The sequence below is a fragment of the Zalophus californianus genome, chromosome 3, assembly GCF_009762305.2.
Source record: "Zalophus californianus isolate mZalCal1 chromosome 3, mZalCal1.pri.v2, whole genome shotgun sequence".
In the NCBI taxonomy this organism is placed as follows: domain Eukaryota; kingdom Metazoa; phylum Chordata; class Mammalia; order Carnivora; family Otariidae; genus Zalophus; species Zalophus californianus.
The window spans coordinates 56848803-56874404 of NC_045597.1; the positions used below are offsets into that span (position 1 = coordinate 56848803).

Below are 25602 nucleotides of genomic sequence, written 5' to 3' on the forward strand. Positions count from 1 at the left end.
CTTGAACTTGCCACTTTTTTTTTTTCCAGCTGTGTGACCTTGGACATATTACTAACTATCCTGAGTCTCAGTTTCTTTATGCATTAAAAATAAGACATAGCAATACCTATGTTATAGGATTGCTGTGACGATTCCATTAGGTAAAGCAAGCAAAGCAGCCAGCTTAATTCCTGGCACATGGTAGGTACTCAACACATGGAGCTATAAACACCTGGAAAAGATACCTACTGTCCCTATTTCATAAACTTTTTCTACATTTAGAGGTGAAATGAAGAGCCAGGGCAACTTTCCAGTTTATTCAATGATACTGTGTTTTCTTGGTTTACTTCAATTCCTGAAATGATCTCCTGTGAAAATGTGTGTAGCGTGTGTGTGAAGGCACCTGTGCCTGTCTTGGGGGTACACCTGTACGCACATACCCATCAGTACCTGTGTGCATGCACTGGGGGTACAGCGGTGGTTCTCTATGTTTCTAGGCTGTGTTGAACCAGATATAGTGACCAAATGTGGAGCATCTGTCTGCTGCAGGTAACTGCAACCTGGATCACAATCATAAATCTAACTCAAACAGGTAGATCCTGGTTCAGTCACTGAACCTCAGAAGCACAGACTTTGTGCTCTCAAAATATCTGGATGATCCATAGAGTTCCTAGTTTGATGACTGAAAGGTTTGGGTAATTCCCTTTAGTAGACAAAACTATGGACTCACAAAATTACGTTGATTTTTGAGTGTACTTTATTTATAATTATTCATTCTTTCTTGAAATCTTTTAGAATCACCTTGATTAAAATCACTACACAAAATGATCTTCACTCTATTTATTATATGTTGCACAGAATAATTTAACACTTTATAAATATGTTTTGTTGATGCACAAATGGGAGAAGCACCCTTTGCCAAAAGCACTACAGTAACTTAGTTCAATTTGGCTACGGTAGCACTTTAAAAAATGACCATGAGGTGGCGCTGTGGCCAAGTAGATGAAGTACGTCTAAACTGAGTGTTTCCCTAACTACATGGCATTTAATTCCTTTCTTTAAATATAGAAGAATCTACTGTTCAACTTAAAATATTGATTAGAAGTGAGTCTTTTAATCACAGATCCATAAATCATTCAAGCACTGTGTCTCACTGGGGCAGGGCGGGGGTGTTTTAAAAGCCTTAGTAGTCAGAAAGTCCCCAGACTGAAAAAGGGTCCAAAGGTACCAGTTTATTTAAGATCACTCAACTATATAAAGGACCATTGTTTTCACCACCCTCGTAGAATTGTGTTAGTCTTCCCACAAAATTAGGTGAACTTCCAGTTTATTTAAAGAGCTGATACTTCTGTTACATTTTAATCTGCTTTGACAGCAATGGAAGGTCATAGAAACGTTAGAATGTGAATTCACATTTTAATTGACAGGATACAAACATGCAAACATGTGTATATACTGAGTGTTTTCATTAATGACTCTTGCTTTTTCTCCATATAAATATATAAATATCGAATAAAGTGCATGAGAACATGTCTGTACATATACACAGATACATGTTTGTCTATGTACACTTGAATAGATATTTATGGAAAGAAAAAACGTACACATTTGTAATATATATGTAGTCAAAAGACATCTGTCAGGCAGTATTTATGTTCATTCTGATCAGGATTGAGTATATGGGGTAGAATCTAATCTTTTGTCTAATATTTTATGAAATGTGCAGAGTTATAAGCTATGGCAAAATACATTGGAGCAGAGATTTTTTAACATTTGTATTTTTATAAGTTAGTATGGTATTATCATTAAAGTGGTTCAGGTCAAACACAGCCTTGATATAAGTGGTTTACTGTAAATTCTAGCTTTGAAATACATACCTTTCAATGTATCTATAAGGATATAATTGGATAGCCTGAAAGCATTTCCAAATCCCACAGTGGCATCTCCCACATCCTTTAGTTTTCAAATCTATAATATTTTCTCAAATGGCTTAGAGCAAAAAACTACTTTTCATTTAATAGAAATACTTCAGTATTTCTTCTATAACCACATATCATCCAACATCTATTTTAGTAAGGATGTATAATTTAATCTAGAGTAATATCAAGGTGAATTAAGTGCTGTTAACCTCTTTCTCTCTTTAGCAAACTTTTCTACAAAACACTATATTACTGCTCTTTTTTATTAGGGAGTCCAGTGTCAGTGAATAACAAATAAATTAGATTTTTAGGGAAGTAAAACAAAATTTTCTTGAAACTTTAGTGATAGGTTGTGATAGGTTGGGTCTAAGTCGAGGTGTGTATTTCTAAACTACTTTCAAATTTTGACCTCCTGTAGTATTCCCCCCTCGATCATTTGGTGGGTATTCATTGGCAACCAAGTGGGAAACTTACTGAGAAAACTACCCTCAGAGTCAAAACAAGCCTTTTTCTGACCCAGGTAAGAACAAAACAGTTTGAACCAATTCTCAAAATGTCTGCTAATTAATATTTTTGACGAGGACCATTCCAATTAGGTCATTTTCTTTAAAGGCAGGGATCTTTTTTTAATTTTTATATCTTCAGTACCTAGGACATTTCTTCACAGATAGTATACACCCAGTAGATGATCGTGAGGCCAAAGCTGAACAGTTTTAGTAAAGAATATAGACTGATCTGAAAGCATCAGTTTACCTAATGGGGCCAATAGGAAAGCCACCTGCATTTTACAGAGACGTCCTAAGGTTCTGCTGTCAGTAGCAAAAAACCTGAGTTTATTCCTCAATCGTGACACAGTTACATCAATACTGCTTACTGCTCAAAGGCGCGCATGCACGGGGCAGTCATCAAAGAGCGAGTTACCAAACACTGCTATGGTGCTGTTGAGGAGAAGCAATTTCTAGAAATGTATTTAGTAATGTTAAATTATCCTTTTGATAGTTTACCTAGTAGAACAAACACTAAACAAGACCACATTGGAGATTCAGAATAAAGCACAAAGAGTAGAAGAGAAAGCAGCGGTAGTTATTAAATAACATTTTAAAACTTTTTCACTTCTGAGAAGAATTAGCTTGAAAGGCAGCAAATGCCAGCAACTTTGTGAATATTTCCAAATGACATCTATGAAAAAGCAGGAATGAAAAAGTCGTCAAGTATTTCATTTAATTATCTTAGCAATACAGATTTCATAACACTCTCCTTAGTGTCTTTTTTTGTTGTTCAAAATATGTAGCATAGTAAGTTTTAAAGAAGATTTTTCTTTAAGAGGTCATTGTATGATAGTCAACCAATTTTCACTATTTGTAGCTATTGTTATTTACAGCAATAGGTAACCAACTCATGCCATCAATTAACAACAACAGAGTAGCAAGGTTTCCACTTGAAATAGAAAGTAATTTAGACTTATAGCCTCATTATAATCATACAATAAAAGCTAATTATTTTAAAGACATATCATTTACAATGTTAAAAATAAGTATCATAAAGCTCACAGCTGAAATGCTGTCAGAACATTTTTGAAGTGCACATTTTGTGTCATTTAACCCTGCTTTTTTTTTTTCATTGACAGAATAAAATGAGGCATATAAATATTATTGTTGGTTCTACTAGACTGGCCTAATTTTTTTCCCAGTCCCCCTATTTTCTTTTCTTTCCCCAGAATAGGTGAAAATTTGCCGAGCGTGCCCTCTGTGGTTGCTATGGCAACTTGTCTATCACACACAGCTAACCTTTTCATTCACTGTGTTAATAATGTCTGTAGGAGCATCTTCTGAATGTTGTTTCCCTAGAGCCACCATACTGTAGTCATTATCTGTGCTCTTGGCATCTTTCTTTGAATTCTTTTTTTGTCCCATTTGGAGTTGACTAGATTTGTAGGCCAAGGCCGGTATAGTGTTCACTAAAATTAACTGCAATGGTTTTTTATTTTCCTTGTACTGACACTGAATATACCGGGAAAAGGCTGACCTGTAGGTCTTGTTGAACAGTGTGTATACCAGTGGGTTGACTGCTGAGGAGAGGTAACCGATCCAAACGAACACGTTGAGCAGGGCTCCGATGATATCCTCATTGCAGGACTCTTTGCAGATGACGGCCATTATGTTCGTGATGAAGAATGGGCACCACATCACCACAAACAGAAAGAAGACAATGCCCAGCACCTTGCAAGCTTTTTGCTCATTGCTGATGGACTGCATAGTCCTCCTGCCATAGGACCCTGGCTCCCTGTGGATCGATCGCTGGAAGAGCTTTTCCGAAGACAGGGAACTCTGAGGGAGGAAGCTGAAAGACGATAGTTTGGCCCGGGTGCCAAGATCACTCACACACAAAGTAGCTTCTTTCTGGAGTGACTTGATAGTTAGAAAGTAGGTGATCACCATGATGGTTAAGGGAATGAAGAATGACACGAAAGAGCCGATCAGGACAAAATTATCGTCTGCAAGTAAGCAACTCCCTTCCTTAAAGACCTTGGAATCATCCTGTAGGCCGAAGACTGGTATTGGCATAGATATACCTGGAGTTGGACAGAAGATGACACATGACTATTAAGGAATTGTCTACTTGAGGAGCATTGCTACGTAATGGCGGCTGTGCAAAGGGTTCTATATCAACATTGTTTAAAAGCTCAGTATATACTTGCAGTGGGAATTTAAATTTCTCTTAGACTTACAGATATTGTGTAGTTATATAAATTTAATATATAGTTATATGTAGTGACATATTACTTATATATAGTTGTAATATGCATACAAATGTATATAATATATATTAGCTACATATAATATATGATTTCTTATACTTGTATGTTATATTGCCCTATAGAGATAGTCCTTTACTTATAAAGAATTACAGGGGGCACCTGGGTGGCTCAGTTGGTTAAGCGTCCAAATCTTGGTTTCGGCTCAGGTCATGATCTCAGGGTTGTGAGATGGAGCCCCCTGTCCAGCTCCATCCTCAACAGGGAGTCTGCTTCTTTCCCTCTCTCTCTCCCTCTCCCGTTGCCCCTCACCCCTGCTCATGCACCCTGTCTCTCTCTAAAGTAAATAAATAAATCTTAAAAAAAAAGAAGTATAATAAATCTAGTTTTAATTTTTCATGCTGTATTTTTTAAAGATTTTATTTATTTATTTGAAAGAGAGAGACAGATAGTGATAGAGATAGCGAGAGAGAGCACGAGCTTGGGGAGAGGCAGAGGGAGAGGGACCCGATATAGGGCTCGATCCCAGGACCTTGAGATCATGGCCTGAGCCAAAGGCAGACGCTTAATGGACTGAGCCACCCAGGCGCCCCTTCACGCTGTATTTTTTTCTGATTACAACATTACGCTTATTAATTGAAGAAAATACAGAGTCACACAAAAATAGAAATGACCAATGATGCTACCATCCAGAGATAATCACCATTAACAATCTGATGCTGTTTATTTTAGATAAACACACATACACAGCATTCATATACATTTTATAATTGAATTTCATATACAGTTTATAACTATTTGTCTCCTAACATTTTATCCTGAGTATAGTTTATAAAAATACCTTCCTAAAATTGTAAACACATTTTCTTTTCAGAAAATTTGAAAAATAGAAAAATGTAACAATGAATAAAGAATACTAATATATATTCTTGCCAGCCAGGGGAAATTCTAATTTACATTTTATGTAGTTTCTTCTTCCATTTACATGCATATGTAAATACATATATATATATGCAGTATTCTTTGTGCAGATTTAGATCTTCCTGTTCCATTTAACATTCAATCATGAAAATTGCATAGATTTAATTAAGTAATTAATTTTGTTTTAAATTGTAATTTAAATTCTAGTTAGCTAACATACAGTGCAATATTGGTTTCAGGAGTAGAATTCAGTGATTCATCACTTACATACAACACCCAGTGCTCATCATAACAAGTGCCCTCCTTAATGCCCATTACTTATCTATTTTTTTAAAGATTTTATTTATTTATTTGAGAGAGAGAGAATGAGAGATAGAGAGCACGAGAGGGAAGAGGGTCGGAGGGAGAAGCAGACTCCCTGCCGAGCAGGGAGCCCGATGTGGGACTCGATCCCGGGACTCCAGGATCATGACCTGAGCCGAAGGCAGTCGCTTCACCAACTGAGCCACCCAGGCGCCCATTACCTATCTAGTCCATCCCCCACCCACCTCCTACCATCAATACTCTATATTTAAGAGAAAATTCCACATATTTTAAGGTATTTTTAGAAAATATGATTTTCTAGTGTGAATTTAAAGTAACTCACCAATTATATATTTTTTATTTTTTAACTTTAATTTTGATTCTTTTTTATATATTTATTTTTTAAAGATTTTATTTATTTATTTGACACGGGTGGGAGAGCAAGCACAAGCAGGGGAAGCAGCAGGCAGAGGGAGAAGCAGGCTCCCCGCTGAGCAGGCTGGTTACTTCATCCCCACAGTTCCTCATCTGTCCTATGATGTGGGCACCAGCATGCCTCCATGGGTGTGGGGAGGATAAAATTAATCAAATATGCAAAGCAGTTTAGTCCAGAGGGGCTGTTCTGCCAATGGTAGATAAACATGGGAGTAGCCTTCCTCACAGAATTATTCAAATTGAATACATTAACTTGATTTCATTCTATTTTGTCTTAAACCAAAGAAGTTAAAAAGTTTTGGCTATTGGCTACATTTTAATAATGATGTAATTATTAGCTTCTGCCAGGGTGACAGAGGGCCTCAATCAATTTTAATTTTGTACAGCTAGAACTGTTGATCGCTTTTCTAATGTGATGAATTACAGCCATTACTATTACTCATGATAACACATAAAATAACTGTGTGAAAAAAGGTGTATTATTGTTATTTAACTCTTGGGGGTGCATTTTCTTAATGCGAAAGAAGTTGCTACCTTGAGAGTCTTTTGCCCTATTTGTTGCAACTTAGTGATTTATGTAAGTGGCAATTCTCAACCAGAATAAAGTATTATATAAAACATCAAATTCTTCAATCATTTGGAAATCAGATGAGTGTCCTTGTTTGGGAGAGCACACACACGCGCACACACACACACACCTGTCCAGAATGGCTCAACTCCTGTGGCCAGGGTTAGAAAGCAATGATGCGGCCATCTTACTGAAGTAGAGATTCCCTCTTTTAGCTGCCAGGGATAAAGAGCCACTTTATTTTATTTTTTTTTAAGATTTTATTTATTTATTTGTCAGAGAGCGAGAGCACAAGCAGGGGGAGCGGCAGGCAGAGGGAGAAACAGGCTCCCCACTGAGCAAGGAGCCCGATGCAGGACTCGATCGCAGGACCCTGGGATCATGACCTGAGCTGAAGGCAGATGCTTAACTGACTGAGCCACCCAGGCGCCCCTCAAGAGCCACTTTAAAATGAATACAGCAAGAAGGCACAGCAGGCTGTCTGAAAGCGGGTCCTTGATTTGGAGAAGAATCAAACTAATTTGTTCTTTAAATGGTCCATTCCTTCTTACGTTTAACAAAAATGTCCTGACTACTGTTGTATATCATTCTTTCTCAGTGCCTCACTCCTAGTAAGGGGTCGGCAAGGGTTTATAGGAAAGAGGAACTAGACAGAGCAATACTCTGTAAAAGAGGGGAAAGAATTTTACATCAGAGAACTAGAACATTTAGGGAAGCTTTGTGGGTACAAGAAGCAGTTCAAAAACACTCTCCTACCAAGAGAGATGAAGACGCTGGCTCATATCCAAGGTTGCGGTCACAGCCATCTGCAGTGCATTAATTTTCTGGCTGCTTCGTTTGATAATAGCTGATTTTGGAGACCTGACATCTCCTCTCACTTGAAATTTCTGCATATAAAGCATTTTCCTTTATGAACAAACAGACAGTAGCTTAAACTACGTGACTCTGCATTTTGCTTAATATATTTTTCTGAGGAGTGGTGAATAGCAGTGAAGATTCACTGTCAGTATTGGAGCCTCCATGCACATTTTCATTACGACTTGGACAATGAAATGAATGGGAAACATTGACACCCAGGCACACGAAGGCTGGGGCTGGTGTCTTCCTTTCAGGGTAGCTCTGCTTACTGTACCCCTGCTTAACATCTAACCACTGTCTGGTGAATAGCCTTCACTCAGAAGCACTGGCTGGGAAAGATATGCTTTATTCTCAATCCTAGATTTTCACACGTTAGTATCTCGGGTTGGTACGTGCTTCTGAGGTGTCTCCTTGGAAAATAAGAAGGTTGCCTTACTAGGTGGTGGTCCTCTGATAGGGAACATGACAGTGGGAGTCCCCAGGGCCTCGGGTCTTGTGGGAGGTAGAGGGGAAAGGAACAAACACTGTAGGGCTCTTGTGAAAAAGACTGAATTTTGGTTCATAGGTTTCATTTCCTCTGGAACTACTATCTTTCCTTTGTATTTTAACTCATGCTGAATTTTTTTCATGTTAGAATGGATTTACTAGCAGTTTGACAGAAAGCACCATGAGTGAATGCGGCAGGATTGTCGTCATACTGTGAGGAGAGAGAGATTGAGTATATAGGGAACTGGGGCTGGGACTCATCCTTCTAATACTAAGTGTAAAGCTCAAGAGTTACCAAATTCCTTATAATCTGTGGTCTTCTGACAGGCAGATGTCCATAAAAGTGAGAGCTAGATAAACATGTCAGTTACTCAAGAAATTGTATGTTTCTTCTTAAATCAATTCTTTTTTTCCCTTGGACCAATTCTTGATATTTCTAATAATAAATCATAACTTCTCGAAGTACTTTCACATATATTCATTGACTCTAGACCTTTTTTACACAATTGTAAAAACATTACCCACACTGTCCTATGGGTAGATAAAAATTTCACTTGGTGGAAAAGCTGGGGAGTGGGGGAGCAAGCTTAGGTAATTTATGTAGGTTCACACAGCCATTTGGGCGCAAAGTCGACTCCTACTTAGGTCTCTCATTTCTTATGGATAATTTTTTTTTACCTGCTTATTTATAAAAGTAGTTATAAAAGTTCATGACTATACCAGAGGTCCTTAACATTGGTTTTAGGAAGTCTGTGATATTCCTAAAATCTGCAGAATTTTCATATATGTACATTTTTTTGAGACAGAGTTTTCATCAGATTAGCAAAAATGTTCCAGCCCTGAAGGTAGTTAATAAACACTAAGTTATATCAATGCCCTATGTACAGAACACACACACACACACACACACACACACACACACACACACACACACACACACACACACACACTCTGATGATTCTCTGTACCTAGATACTTTCTTTCTTTTTTCATTCTTTAATCTCAAAGTCAAAATTTCCTCTGTTGAGACATTATTCTTTGAGGCCAGACAGGTATTCCAAAACTAAAATCCTTATAATCAACCCCAGTTTCTTTTTTATGTGGCAGTTATTCTTAACTTCAGCTGCATATTAGTATCACCTAGGGTGCTTTTTAAAAATTACATTGCATGGGCTCCATTCCCAGAGGTTCTGACATCAGTACTTTTTTAAAATGCTAATGCTCAGGCCCCACATGAACACTGTTATTCAAACAAAAGAATACCTGGGTAACACCGATACACAACTAGTGCTGAGAACCTGGGATGTATAGGGTTAAACGCATAGTAAAAATGTCTTTACTTTGAGGGGCACCTGGGTGGCTCAGTCAGTTAAGCGTCCAACTCTTGATTTTGACTCAGGTCATGATCTCAGGGTCGTGAGATCTAGCCCCGCATCTGGCTCCGCACTGGGTGTGGAGCCTCCTTAAGATTCTCTCTTCCTCCCCTCTGCCCCCACCCCATCCTCCCTCTCTAATAAATAAATAATGTCTTTATTTTGAAATGAAACTAAATTGAGTAGTTTATAGCTGCTCCCTTTGCCTTTGTTAAATCTATTACTTTCCAATAGACTGAGGCTGACTTCCCACAGCAAAGCCAAGTGGAGAAATGATGGAAAGGGAAAGAAACTTCCCCTCTACCCCTCCCTCAACTTGGGCATGAGTTATCTGAAAAAAAAAATGTGTTGAGTAAGGTTATTGTATAAAGCCACGTATCCTTGTTTCAGTATTTTGACTGTTGTGGCTAAATCTCCAAAAAGGCTTAAAGCTTGTGTTCTGTCCCAGGCAATAGATGATACTCAGAAGAAATGCTCAGAGCCCCCCTGAAGTATGACCAGCTGTGAACTGCTGAAGTTGGTGGCCCAGCTAACTGCCCTGCCGGAGGTTCCTAGAAAGGTGGTATTTTGCTCTTCAGACCCTCATTCCTTTTACTTTTGGTTTCGTAGCCCAGAAGTTGTGCTTTCATATCATGATCTTGCATTCTTGAAAGGCAAAGGGGCTGAGTTCTGACTTGCAGGATATGGATTGTCACCTGTCACTGTGACACCTGGTAGCCCATTCATGTCTTTCATCCTAGGCAAGTTGACTTCCATGGACCATCTTTTTTCCCTGTCAATATGTTACGGAGCCCAAATAGGATCTGAATGATAGGATGGCATATGGATAAAGTATCAGAGCCTCATTTTGCTGTTGGAATCACAAGTCATGGAAACTTTTCAAATTCTTCAATTCACCTTATCATCCACTGACTCTTTTTAAATAAGTGGATAGTACACTATTCGCCAACAATGAAAAAGTTTCTTTTAGCAACATACTCACTAACAGAGGTTTATTATAAAAAAAAAATTCCAGGGCGCCGGGTGGCTCAGTTGGTTAAGCATCGGCTCAGGTCATGATCTCAGGGTCATGAGATCAAGCCTCGACTTAGGCTCCCAGCTCAGCAGGGAGTCTACTTGAGATACTTTCTCTCCCTCTCTCTCTGCCCCTCCCCCGTCAAATAAATAAATCTTTTTTTTTTTTTTTAAGATTTTATTTATTTATTTGACAGAGACACAGCGAGAGAGGGAACACAAGCAGGGGGAGTGGGAGAGGGAGAAGCAGGCTTCCCGCGGAGCAGGGAGCCCGATGCGGGGCTCGATCCCAGGACCTGGAATCATGACCTGAGCCGAAGGCAGACGCTTAACGACTGAGCCACCCAGGCGCCCCTCAAATAAATAAATCTTAAAAATAAAAAGAAAAAATTCATCTCTGCCCCATATTACTGAACCTCAACTTTAAAGGATCACATCCTTTCTTCGATTTGTTTTAAAAGGGTGATTCTTTCTGAAAGCTTGGAGAATGAGTCTCACGTGTGACATCTCACTTCAGAGACTCTGGCCTAGAGTGTGTGTGCAGAATCAGTTATGGTATCTGGAAAGTTAGCTTGCAGCAGGTACCCACATAATCCAGACCTACAGGTTGTCAGTTCTCCTTCCCCTAGACTCTCTTACACACACCTTCCCAAAGCACCACATTTATCATATTACATAATGAAGAACTACAGTGTCCCTAATGCTCAAGCCATTACCAACTACTGAGCCCATCCTCCAAGGTCTTTGTGATCTGGTCTTAATGTGATTCAGTGTTCTCAGTTTTTGACATAGTCATGTGATGTGGTGTTTTCTCTCTTCTTTAGGCTATCTCTTGAATTATTGAGAATGGAGTTACACGTAGCTTGATTTTTCAGTTAATCTCATAGCATGATCTGAGGAGCTCTCAAAGTCTGCCTGTTCCCACATGTGTCTTTTCCCGGTAGCTTGCTTGGTACACTGCCATGTCGCACTGTTAGAATGAGAGAGGTCCCATTTTTTTTGTACCTGTAAAACTTCGGTGGGTTAACTATTAATCCAAACTCAAGTTGTAAGTGGTACAGAGATGCACAGCCGGGGAGCCTTGGAAGGCACGGCCCTTGGAAAGGAAGGCAGTCATAGGAGAGAAGACACAGAGCATAGCTCAGAGTTGCAGGTCGGAGAGGGCTGTGGTGTCTGTGGCATGTTGGGTTTCCCACGGGGGAAGGTGCACAGGAAATAGTAGCTGGAAGGTACAGGCTCATTTCTCCATTTTGCCCTGGACCAGTTCTGATTCTATCCTCTTCCCTGAAATGCTCTACCAACCAGTGGGGACTCCAGAATTTCTCTGTAGCAGGTTCCTAGGGGTGGCAGCTGGCTGGGCATGGTGGACTGAGGCAACCTTATTTTGTGGCTACATTTGCATAGGAAGCACACTGTTTTTGCTCTGACTATATGATTATTTGGGTTTGGGGGCTACAGATAGAGGTTATATTCCCAAACCATATCCTACATTGAAGACATAGCTCATGACATCTTTCTTTCAAGACATCCTCTGTTGGAAGCTTTCCTAAAGTTCTCTCTGTAATAAGAACCTTTTTACTCTATATTCCTTCATTGCCTCCATAAATAATTTATACTGTGCTAATTCACACTTCTAATACCATAGAATTTTTCTCTAGGAGTGTCATTTCACCCATGAGATGATAATCTCATTAATGGCAGGGATATCTTTTACTTTTTGCAAGCCACTCCAGCATCTGATGCAGTTCTGCTCATCCTAGGGGCTTAGTAAATTCTGGAGGGATTGATGAGTAAGTGACTGAGAAGGGGGGGGAGCAAAGATAAGGAGTCATGATAAATGTGAACTATAATCAATTTTATAGACCCAGCTTGAACTTACTGAATTATTTTATAATGTTTCCCTTCATTTTTGCTGGGAAAACACAGTAAATGTGGCTGCTGATTAGCCGCATAGGGCAGACAGAAGGAAAATGGATATTATTGTGATGCTAATTTGTGTGCTGTGAGAACTACATATAAGATCAACCAGCACAGGAGCTGACTACCTTAACAGCTAAAAGCAGGAGGGAAAAATGCTGTAAAACAAAGTGCCTGCGTGGGAATCAAGAGACCTGGGTTTATTCTTGTATGTTTTGACTCATCACCTGGATTTAGAACTGTTATTTTTCTCAAAGCTCTTTTTTCAGGTAAATTAAATAAGTATGTATTGAGAAACGGGAGCATGATACAATGTGAATAGCACAGGCTGGGTCATCCCAAGACGCAGGGGCGCATCCTGACTCTGTCAGTCACTGGCTGGGAGACCTCCGGTTCCTTAACTTTAAAGCCTCCCTCTGTAAGGTAGAGATAATAAACTGAGGCCTTCCCAATTTACACATAGGGCTTTGGTGAAAACACAGTGAGGTAATGTGTCTGAATTCTTTCGTAAACTTTTAAGATGAAAGTGATTATCATTTCCTTAGCACTATGCTAGCTAGACTCTTGGGTGCCACAAAAGGCCTTTGAGAACCTTCACGAAGCCTAAGATCTTGTAGGGAAAACAAAATATACGCACCTACTCTACAAAGACCGTGGTGCAGAATAGAATGAGACTGAGAGGTAAAATAGATGATGATGTGGATACAGACTGATGTATGAGGTAAGAATGTGATGCTCGTGGTGGGTTACTGTCTCCAGGAAAGAGTCGTGGAGGAGACAGGGTTGCTGATTTGGGTCTCGTAGGTAAACAGAATCTGGATGGCGGCATGCTGTGGATGGGGGAGACAGGTATATGATCGCTGGGCCTCCAGGCTGCACTGCACTTGGCCTTGCTGGGGCTGAGTTCTGCCATGTTTGGCACGCACCTGTGAACTCAGGGGCAAGCACACATGTTATTTATCAGGGGCATCAAGTAGGTTCTCTCTGTGTGATAGCAATCAGCTTCAGTCATTCATCCATTAATTAAATATTAATCGAACATACAGTGAACTAGGTACTTTAGGAATTTGAGAGGGAGAAGGTACTTGAGTCTATAATCACTGCTTTACAATCCAAGACTTTTTGCTCTCATTCATGAACTCATCGATCCAAAACAACACTGGGGAGAAAAATGGCACAGAGATGTAAGCAGAAAAACTAGGTTTAGCACCTGCATCAGCTGGTTAAAAATAAACTAGGTAAATCTGTGGTTAGCCTGGAGTTGTTGTTTTTTTTTAAAGGCAGCTTCATTCAGGATAGCAGTTCTAAAATATTTTGGTCTCAAGTCTCCTTTACACATTTAAAAATGATCGAGGACTCCAGGGGCACCTTGGTGGCTCAGTCGGTTGAGCATCTGACTCTTTTTTTTTTTAATTTTATTTATTTGAGAGAGAGAGAGAGAGAGAGAGAGAGAGAGAGAGAGACACATAGAGTGTGAGCACAAGAGGTGGGGAAGGACAGAAGGAGAAGCATGCTCCCCGCTGAGCAGGGAGACAGATGTGGGGCTTGATCCCAGGACCCTGAGATCATGACCTGAGCTGAAGGCAGACGCTTAACCAACTGAGCCATCCATGCACCCCAGCATCTGACCCTTGATTTCGGCTGAGGTCATGATCTTGGGTCCTGGGATGGAGCACCCATGTGGGCTCTGCACTCAGCAGAGTCTGCTTGTCCCTCTCCCTGCCCCTCTACCCCCCCCCCCCACTTAAGCGCTCTCTCTCTCTCTCTCAAATAAATAAATAAATAAATCTTAAAAAAATGATTGAGGACTCCAAAGAATCTTTGTTTCTGTGGGTTATACCTATAAATATTTGTTTATTATAAATGAAAACTGAGGACACTTAAAATAATTTATCAATTCATCAAAAATAGCTAATAAGCCCATTCCATATTAACATAAATAACATTTTTATGAAAAATAATTATATTTTCCAGAACAAATCAAATAGTGTGAGGAGGGGCTTTTAGTTTTGAAAGTCTCTTTTAATGTCTGGCTTCTTAATAGACAGCTGGATTCTCATAGATGCTTCTGTTTTAGTCTGCTATATCACACATCACATATCCTCCATTAAACTCCACTGTATCTTATAAAAGGATGAAAGGGAAAAGGGAAGATAATAGCTTATTTCTTTCCAGCTTTATTAAGATACAATTGACATGTAACATTGTATAAGTTTAAGATGATATGATACACCTAAACATTGAGACATGTTTGTCACAATAAGGTCAGTTAACACATCCTTCACCTCACACAGTTCCCATTTTGTTGTTATTGTTACGGTGAAAACATTGGAGCTCTACTCTCATAGCAACTTTCAAATATAGAATATGGTATTATTAACTATTGTTACCATGCTATACCTTAGATCCCCAGAACTTATTTGTCTTATAACTGAAAGTTTGTACCCTGTGTCCATTTCCCCATTTCCCCCACTGTTCAGTCCCAGGTAACCACCATTCTACTCTGTTTCTATGAGTTTGATATTTTTAGATTCCATACGTAATTGAGGTCATACAGTATTTGTCTTTCCTTGACTTATTTCACTTAGCATAATGGCCTCAAAGTCTATCCATGTTGTCACAAATAACAGGACTTCCTTCTTTTTCATGGCTGAATAATATTACATTGCATATATATATACGTATATATTTATCTCCAGAACTCCCAGGAACACACTTTGAAAGCCACTGATGTAGGAGAAAAAGCCATCAGCTTGACATCAGAAAACCCAAGTTTGGATTCCCCAGGACCTTTAAGCAAGCCACTTAATCCCTGTGAGAATTTTCACCTTTTAAATGAGGATTATTCGATTATTATAGTATTCCCTTTAAAAGATTATCATGACGGACAATGGGAATTTTTATTCCTTTGGTAGTAAAATACAGTATTGTCTGGCAGATGGAAATCTTAGATAGGAATATTCTACAGCCTCCCTTAATGTGCTGAGTTCTTCATCCTATCTAAAAATCTAAAAATCCCTTCTATAGCTCAAACCTCCAATGCCCCCTGTTTGGTTGTAACAGAAATCCAAACCAGCTTGATGTCATCCTTACAGTTTAAGCTTAAAAATCTGTGCCTTGCTTGCTCGGGTAGAGGTCTGTTAATATGGAACCCACTCATCACTTAACATAGAGGCCTTACAGAGCAAGACCATCTCCCAGATGGTTGATAATGGACTCAGCGCTGCAACTTTCCATAACTGACTAGCAAATGGTGAAAATTTAATGACCTCTTCTGTGGATGGTAATAATTAAGTCAACTGCCAGGAGTACTGAGTAATACGTGTAATGTGATATTGCTTTAGAAAGTACATGCAGGATTCACAGAGCAAGAATAAAGAGAGATTTCTACTGTGTACTTCCTCTGTGAGGACAAGGATGGCCTCATAAAATCTGGGGCTTCTTTCACAGGTATTAGGTTTCATAGAAATTAGTGTGAATGGCTTTCTCCCAAGGTACCCCCAATAAAAGGTTCTCCAAGACCCGTCTGCCATCGCTTGTTTTATCAGTTAGGGTACTTTGGTTTTAAGTTATAGAAGCTGATTTGGGCTGATTTAACAGAAAATGAGTTTAATAAAATGATATTGAGTAGTTCAAAGAATTCTTGACAGAGCTGGGCTCCAGGCTAAGATTCCAGGAGTAAAATTGCATTCCAGACCTGGTTTGATGAGGAAATTTCCACTGTTTTCCTTGTCCACTGAGCACCAGGGGAAACAACAACAGAAGCTCCTGCCTCACCAATGCCACTTCTATAACAGGGATTCAATTGTGCATGTGCCGGAAGCCTCACACTTCAGCCACCTCCATGCTGGCAACAATGGGGGCAGTTTGCTCACCCTATTCGTTCGCTTTGCTCTTTTCCACATAACAGTTTTGCCAGGGGACTGCTATTTGGGTGAACCTAGGCTATAAGCCAATGTCCTAGCTATAAGGGAGGCTTAGAATTTGAGTTCGGCCTCTTGGGAATTTCCCCAAATATAGAAAGGTTAGTTGAAAGAGATAGGCAGCCACAAATATGGCAGGCACCCATTTAACTTGGCCCTTGTATGGCATGATTCGTAGCTGTTGTAATTGGGCTGAGCTGGGGAGATGCCTCTTCCAAAGATGGCGATGCTAGAATTTCTGGCCTTTTCCTATTTTTATCTTTTTCCTGTGATCGTCCCCTTTCTCTGTCATCTCTGCAGTCAGCATGTTCAAGTATTTAATACTTAAAAATGAATCAGTCTGAACGTTACATACTGGTATCTATGAAATGCTTATGGGGCTAGCATGGTATAACTGAGCTATGTCCTGGGGTATAAGATGATAGGGAGAATAGTGCTTGGTAAACTGGACAGTGTATAAGGACAATCAAGTTCAGTTAAAAAAATTACACACTGTGCAAGCCAAAGACGACATATCTCTGGGCTAGACAAAATTTTCATTATTCATTTAGTTCGGCACAGGTTTGGAACTTTAAATAAAGTTTCTTTGGGTCTTCTTTTTCATATCTCTTACGGGCTTCTCACCTTGGCTTTGCTCTTGGAGTCACTGTCCCTGTATTAATAGACTGACACAATTTCCACCAGAGGCTTAAAGACAATTTTGACTTGGTTCCTAAGTCCAGTGCTCAAGCAAGGTCTTTCTCAGCTTGGGTTTCAGACGTGCTCACCTTGGATTTAGATCAATGTTGTTGTCACAAAGGTGGATAAGCTCTTGTTCTGACAGTGCCTGTGGAGGAGGGGACATAGACAGTCCCCAACTAGCAACTCATTTTTCTAACCTGAACTAAACTTCAGGATCTCCCTCCTGTTGTAGCCACCCTCTCTTTGAGCTGCTAGGATTCTAGAAGTTTCTCTACAATTCCACTTTCCCATCCCTTTCATTGCTCATCAGTCGGGTTGGCCCAGACCTCCAAACTTCCCATCCAGTTTAGGGAAGCCTGAGATGAAGAGCTTTGGGTTTTGATTTCTCTCAGACTGTATTTGCAGTGAGTGATCCCAGAGTCGCTACTCAGTGGGATTTCATTTACTCCATCTTCTGCAAAGCATTTGTATCCTGAAATTTTAGTGATTTGGGGGAGAACATTTTTGTGACATTGGAGAGACATTTCTCTGGTGTAATTTCTGCTTCTGAATGCCCTGTCTTCCCTGGTCTAAGAAGTTTGCAGAAAGATGCACTGATATCAGGTTAAAAAGCGGCTTTCACTAGGAAGTTTATCTGGTTGTTATCAAGAAGATCACTTTTTGTTGTTGTTTTTGTTTTCCAACACTTAACACGGAGCTTAATGATCATCTGGTGAAGCTGCTTCCTTTCAAAGTCGATGAACCAAGGTAGAGAGGTATTAAATGCTTTATGAAAGTTTACACTGATAAAAAGTGGTTCTTTGGCAAAAAGAGTGAAAGAATCCTATTTACAGATGTCCTATTTGCACCTATTTACAGGTGTCCATCGTGTGTCAGACACTGTGGAAACCTCCACAGATGTCAACAAACTTCATCCTCACTAGGCACCCATAGGGCAAGAATTATTATCCCAATTTTCAGGTAGAGAAAACTGAGGTTTCAAGATATTCCATAATTGGCTCTACGTCTTTCCCTTAATGAATGAATGGGCTAGGATTCAGATGTAGGACTCTTTGGTTTTCTTCTGTACCTCACTTTGTGTTAGGACCGTGGCCTCCAGATCCCTAGTCTAGGGGGCCTTCAACTACATCAGTGTTTAGTCAGCTTTTTCATTGCTTTCATTTTACAGCTAATACTTTGTTAGGCTTTAAGGATTAAGAGTGCCTATTTGTAAAGAGCCTGGAGATGCACTTGAGCATTATGTGAGATCTTATATGTGGGAGACAGGAATAGAAACAAGAGATAGGGAATGGAAAACAAATAAAACCTCTACCCCCAGGTTCATGAAGCTCTTCAATAAAAGTATGCTATTCAAGGTCACAAATAACTCTTTAATAAGGAATAAATAAATATCTAGCTACCTACTTTGCCTCTCAGCTTGGATGTCCCCTAACCTTACATGGCCACAGTAGAACTCTGGAATGCATGCTGTCCCCCCCACCACCTCCCAACTGCCAATTTCCCATCCTTTCTCCATCCTAGCTAATGGTGCTACCATCCATCCAGGGGCACGGCTCAAAAATTCAGGAGTCATTCTTTCCATTATTCTCTCCTTGCAAAAAACTCACCCACATCCTATTAATTCTACCTCGCAAATATATTTTGTGCCCGAATCTGTTCACCTCTCTCCGTCTCCACAGCCGTCTCTGTACTCCACACCAATACCCCAAGAGCTTCCTTACTGCTCTCACTGTTTCTACTCTTACCTATGTACCCCTGCCCCTGCTTAAAACTCTCAGAGGTCCCCTACTGCACTCAGAACAATGTCCAAACTCCTTACCTTGGTTATAAGGCCATGCCTCCTTCTCCTTCCTTGTCTCCTGTCGCTCATCCCTTCTTGATGAATTTCTTGAGCTGTATTAACTTCTTTCTGATCCTTCAACCCCATAAGCTGGTTTCCACATTCGGGCCTTAGAACTTGCGGATCCCATGACCAGGAACATTCCCTCCACCGATGATCCCTTGGCTGGCTCCTTCTTATTATTTGGCATCAATTTTAATGCCCTCTCCCCAGTGAGACCCTTCCTGAGAAGCTAACATAAATTAGCCCTTCCTCACCCTACCTGAGTCACTCTATAGCACATTTCCCTGATTTGTTTTCTCCATAGCATTTGTCACTACATGAAATTTTTTGTTGGTCTATTTATTTGCTTGTTTGCTGTTTTTTTCCATGAATGTGAACTCTATAAAAGCAAGGAGTTTTCCTAAGATAGTTATGCCTGGTACATAGTATTTAAATGTTAAATGCTAAATAAGGATCTGTGCAATAAAGGAACAGATAAATTCAGAGGCCTTTGGGACATAAAAAGAACAATTATGACTATTATTGTTCAATTATGAACAATTATGACATAATCCTCTTCATTATCTTGGTTATAGGGGTAAGGGCAAGAGTTTGCCCAAATATAGGTCATTTGAGGCACTAAAAATTCTAATAAATTAGGTCTTTTTAGATGATAAAGATAAAGCTATTAAACATGAGGGCTTTTTATAGATATTACTCCTTCTCTAATATCCTGGAGTTAATAATGATACTTTATGTTTATAATCTAACTACATCAGGGACACTATGCAATGGTGGTAGTAATAATAATAACAATAACAATGATAATGGTAGCAAATACTTGTATGAGGTTTCCTATGTTCCAAGCATTGTCCTAAGTACTTTACACAAATTAGCTTACCTGATCCTCATAGCAACACTGTTGCTATATAGCAACACTATATTCTCCTCATTTGCTGATGAAAAACTTGAGACACAGAGAAATTAAGCAACATGCCTCGGGTCACACAGTAAGTGGTGGAACTAGGTTTTCCAAGATACATTCAGCCGGGAGCCATGGTCTGTGTGCTGCTTTGTTCTGTGGCCTCGGGACGGCTTAGCCATCAGGCACACAGGCTTGCGGTGGGGCAGGGGGTAGTCAAACTACCTCCCTGCAGGGAATCTGCTGCTTAACAAGACACGTCAGTCAGGCCTGGTTTCTGCAGCCTCAGGTCTGGATCCCGACATCCACGTTGTGTCCTACTGATAAGATGAGTGCAACGAGTGTAAGTCTCCTTCTTCCTGTGTTTGTGCATAAATTTCACATTTACGCTCGTGGGGATGCTCTCCGTGGAAAAGCCAGTCATGGCCTTGAGTCATGAAGGAGGTACGATATGGGACCTGCTGCTTCGGAGCTCACGGTTAAGGAGTCATCATGTACTGTAAGCCTTTAATACACATCTCTCAGGTTTGTTTCTTTTTCTAATTTAACATTTTTACATTAATATTACAGTAATATTAACAATTTTAACATTTAAAAGATTATAATTTCCTCTAGTTTTTTAAAGCAGACACAACTTAATTGAAGTATAACATCCATACAGAAAAGTGTGTAAGTCGAGAGGATACAGCCGGGTGAGTTACTGAAGGCGAGCCTATCCGTGCACCTGACACACAGAGCATTACCAGCACCTCACAGGTGCCCTGGAGACATTTCTTGTGCACTCCTCCTCTCTCCTGCCTGAAGGTCACTGCTCTTCTGACCTCTACGGTAGGTTAGCTTCATCTGCTTTTAAACTCTATACAGTGGAATCACCAGTATGGATTCTTTTGTGCTTGGCTTTTCACTAATATTATATCTGTGAGATATGTTTTTAAACATCTACTAAGCCTCACACCATTGCTGACTAGTGAGCTTGCAGGTAGTCTAACACCCCCACCCCGTCTCCTCTCATGTTAAATACCTACACCTATATAATTGATATTTTTAATAAAAATTGTATACTTTATATTGAAAAAATAAGCATCTGCTAAGTGTTCACCTTTTTTTGTGCTCTTATTGTTTTGGGTGTTTTAGAAAATAATTATGAGAGCTTACATGCACTAAATGTTGAAAGAAATGGAAATTTGGGGATGTCTGAATTCCCCTTTTTATTGTGGTATAACGAACATAATGTAAAATTTACTATTTTAACCATTTATATTTTTTTACAGAAGTTTATGCTATGTTTTTGAGACATAATGAATAAGACTTGTTAGCATTTAATCCTTCATGATTTCTTACTATGCTTATTTTCTTTCCATGGGTTCCAGCTGATTAGTGTCTCACACCTGTTTTGATGTTGAATGTTTTTTCTTCCAACTTAACCTTTAGATGATTTCAGGGGTAAGAGTGGGGCAGGAACCGCCTGAAAATGGATAGAAAATTTATATTGTGACTATGTAAATTTTTCAGGAGAGGAAATCCCCTAATGCTTTGTAATAGAAAAACGATTCTGAGCCACTAAGCCTGGGTGTACAAAGGCTATGTTGTGTGTCCTAATAAAAATACAGCTTCACAGTTTCAGAATTGCACTTCCCCTGGATAGTACTTTCCTGAGAATATGGAAGCAATTTATATTTTTGAAAGACATTAAGAAGCAAAAGTCACAGTCAAAATTAATGAGCCAGATAGTTTTAAGGAAAATGCAGGAAAGTGATACAGAACTAGCTCCTTGATGAATTGTGTATTCAGGTTAAAACACACACACACAGAGACACACACTCCACAAAACACATTAATTAATTAACTTTAGCGTCCTGTGGAGAAGTTAATTTGCCAGGCTATCCACATGGTAAAACTGGAGCACTTAGAATAAGTCAGACCAAAAGAATACTTTCACATAAAATACCTACCTGATGGAAATAGGAACATCTGAAAAATTGATTCAGCTCTCCACCTCACCTTATAAGGATATGTTTTAGGCTAACTGGGGGAGAAGCTCTCCTTTATTTTGGGCACCTGGGGTGGTTGCGGATCCAGTTAATTAAACTGTGTACTTGCTCATGAAGCACTCCTCACTTTTCTAAGTTTTGTGACAGTAACAAAGACACTGTTTAACCAACTTCAGCCCACTAAATATTTGACCCTGATGCATTTTGTGGTGGGAATAATGACCGCCCCCCCCAGAAGTCTCCGTCTCCTGGACACTGCACAGGAAACGGGAATTAAGGCTAAATAGCTGACCTTTAAATAGGGCGCGACCCCTGGGTTATCCAGGTGGACCCAGTCTAATCACAAGCGTTCTTAAAAGTGGAAGCGGAGACAGGAGAGGTATATACGTCAGAGCGCTTCAGTCTCTGCCGAGAGCAGAAGGTGTCTTCTAGAAGCTTCACAGTGGACGCTTCTCCCTTAGTGTCTCCAGAAGGAAAGTGGACTTGCTGACACCTTGATTTTGGCCTCGTGAGACCCAGTTTACACCTTGAGCTAAAATTGTGAGTAATGATTTTGTGGGTTTTTTTTTTTTGAGCTAAAGAAAGTGTTTAAGTTTGTGGTAGTTTTTTACAGCAACAAAAGGAAACACATGTTTGTTGTCTGGACCCATTCCTGCTCCAATACTTGGGTGTTGCTGTAGGTGTGCATACTCCTGGATGTGGGGGGGGGCTCTCTAGCCTAGGGTGAACGTGTTTGCTTATATGGAGGACTCCCCTGCTCCCACTGTTTTTAATGATACTGCTTTTGTCCTTGTGCCCTTGGAGTGGTCCTCGCCATGAGAATTCTTCAAAGGGACAAACTTGATGAGTTTTGATGACCTTCAGACTCTGTATTAACTTTTAAAGCTTTCTGTGAGCAAGATAACCGTTCCATAATGAAAACGGCGTTGCGTTTCAGTTTTATGTAGGCTATTTAAATGCGACTCAGAACTATAGCCAAGTGGGGTAAAGTAAGCCCTGGACTGGGGGATGGGAGCCCTGGCTTTTCCCTGTTCCTTCCTCTGCCTTGCTCGAGAGGCTGTGATGAATGGTTATTTTTCCCATAAACATTTTACAATAACTTCAAGTTCCTCAAATCCTTCTGACATTTGAACTGAAACTGGGGGTTAATTTAGGGGAGAATGAATATCTTAGTCCTGTAATTTACAATGGTACGTTATCCCAGTACAAACACATTGTATTTTTCAACAAGTCATTTATGTCCTATGATTTTAAGGTTTCATTTTTTTCCCCCAAAAGGTCTTGCAAATTCTTATGGTTAAACCTATCTTTGTATCTAGTACTGCCGTATCATTCTTATTCATTTTGTTCCTTTGTATGGTGTGTTGCTTCTGAATTGTGGGGTAAATGTTGGTCGTCTTCTATTTCTTTTACAGAAACTTGGTTTTCCTATGCCTAGGGTTTTTTTTTCCTTGTGTGTAAATGCTCCCTTGGGGATATAAGCTAACATAACCAATTCTGGGCATCGGGAGGAGGGGTTGCAGCCTGTCCCCTCCTGGTGATTGTGACTGGGGAGGAAGATGGAAATTAGGGCAGAGAACCTCTAGAATTAAAATGGGGGCTCAAAGACACCTCCCCCACTTACCCACATCTTGCCTGGATACCTCCATGGACACCTGTCTGGGCTGCTTTTCTAGCTCCTGATCTCTAACCCTTGGGCTTGGAGAAGCAGGAGAGAAAGATATGACCAGGCAGCTGGCTGCTCCTTTCCCTCCCTACCTGCCCTGATTCTGGGGTTCTCGACCATGGAGCAGGATGGAACCACCTGGGAGCTTTAAAAATACTGATGCTTGGACTAAACCCATGGTCTGATTTTTATGAGCCCCAGGTGAGGCCTAGGGCATAAGGAGGTCTTAAAACTACACAGGTGATTCTAATGTGTCACTAAGACTGAGCTCTATCTAGGTGGCTCTAGACTTATGCTAAAGTTACCCAACCAGCTGGAGGAGGTGCTAGGCCACCATTGTTGTTTCTCTGCTTTGCTTGGTCACCAGGCAGGTGAGCCCCTGCCCAAACTACCCTGCCTATGGCTCTCTGGTTTTCCCATCTGGGCTACGTATCTGCCATGTATGGGTCCAATCACCTTCTTTTAGAGGTTTTTCAAAGCTCTTATGTTCTCCAGTTCACCAACTTACCTTAGATTTAGAAGAGGTAGCTGGCTGTCCTAGTTGGTTTGCCTACATAATACCTGGAGACCCTTTAAACCTGGAGAACTAAAGGGAAGTGTCAGCCTGAAGTGTCCTGGTTGTCAGAGCCATGTGTACTTTGCTTCAGAACATTCTCAAATTGAGGAGGGTGTTGGAGAAGAATAGGACAGAGTGCCAAGTCTGGGATTAGATTCTTAGCTAACAAAACAAACTTATCCCTGAGTTCTTTTGAGGATTAAATGGGATAAAATGGAAAAGTACACACCAGCAATGGGCTCTCAGGAGATAATCTTAGATATTAGCTGGACTTTTAACTCCTCTGGTGTGAATAGGACAAACATTAACTGATGTGTGACCAGGGGATCAGCCATCAGAATAAAAGAACCGTCTAATAGGTGGTGGTACAAATATCAGGCTCAGGTGTTCCTCAGTGGCCATGAGCCACACCTTAGTGCTTCCTTCTGTTAGGATTGCTTATTAGAATTTGTTAGAAGTTAGCTTATTAGATTTGTTATGCTACAAGAGGGGCATATAATAAAGCTCATGTAATTTAGCTCACTTCAGGCTTGGACTGGCTTTGAGGTAGAAGCTGCTGCAACTTTGTGTCTAGACTTAAAGTAGTGGTTTTGTTGTTTTTTGAGTCTGTATTAGAATACATCAGAATAAAATCTCTCCATTCCAGGTCTGGCCCTATCTGACTTCAGCTCTCTGTGGAATCTACCCTGAGATTATTAGTCTACCTAACAACTTGGTGGTATGGAGATGGGGTAATACAACTAACATCTGGTAATACTTGAGGCTGAAACTGATCTGTGCCTTTGGCCAGTAGACAATAGATTCCCTCCTGTCCCATTATGGGTTGAATAGTGGTCCTCCAAAAGATGTTAAGGTTCTAATCCCTGTGAATGTGTACCTGTGAAATGTGACCTCATTTGGAAATAGGGTCTCTGTAGATGCACAAGTGGAAGTAAAATCATTAGGGTGAGCCCTAATCCATTATGACTGGTGACCTTACAAAGGAGGTGAAATGGGGGGAGGGTGAGACAAGCACACAAGGATAACTATGTGAAGATTAAGGCAGAAATCCATCAATTCAAGGAATGCAGAAGATTGTCAGCAAACCAGCAGAAGCTGGGAGAGAAGCATGCAATAGACTCTCACAGCCCTTGAAAGGGACTAACCCTGCCAACACCTTTATTTTGGTCTTCTAGTCTCCAGAACGGAGACAATAAATTTGTTAGTTGAGTCCCCTAGTTTGTAGTATTTCGTTATGGCAACGCTAGGAAACTAACACCGCATTTCCCTCAGTGTCAGGAGAAGGGATGCTACGGGTTGGTTGAATTCAAAGACCTGCATTGAATTGCTAGGTTGAAAAGTGAAAAGGCTGATATTTAACCATTTTGACCTTCAGAGGGCAGTTTCACATGATCCAACTTAAGACTTTTCTTGGGGATGGGGGGAGCCTTTCCTGTGACCTATAAATCTCAGTGCTGGTGGGGGCTGTCTCTCGATTCCCCCCCCCCGTTCATTTATTCCCTTGTCGGGCCTA

General features: G+C 40.3%; 1 protein-coding gene across 2 annotated transcripts in view; it reads right to left on the bottom strand.

Moving 5' to 3' along the window:
* Positions 1–718: 718 nt before the first annotated feature.
* HTR2A (5-hydroxytryptamine receptor 2A) overlaps positions 719–25602 on the bottom strand; it is a 55776-nt gene continuing 30892 nt past the window's right edge. For both annotated transcript variants that reach the window (XM_027591478.1, XM_027591477.1), the window contains exon 4: positions 719–4470. In XM_027591478.1, coding sequence (XP_027447279.1) covers positions 3671–4470 — 800 coding nt within the window. In that variant the 3' untranslated portion in view covers positions 719–3670. The remainder of the gene's footprint in view (positions 4471–25602) is intronic.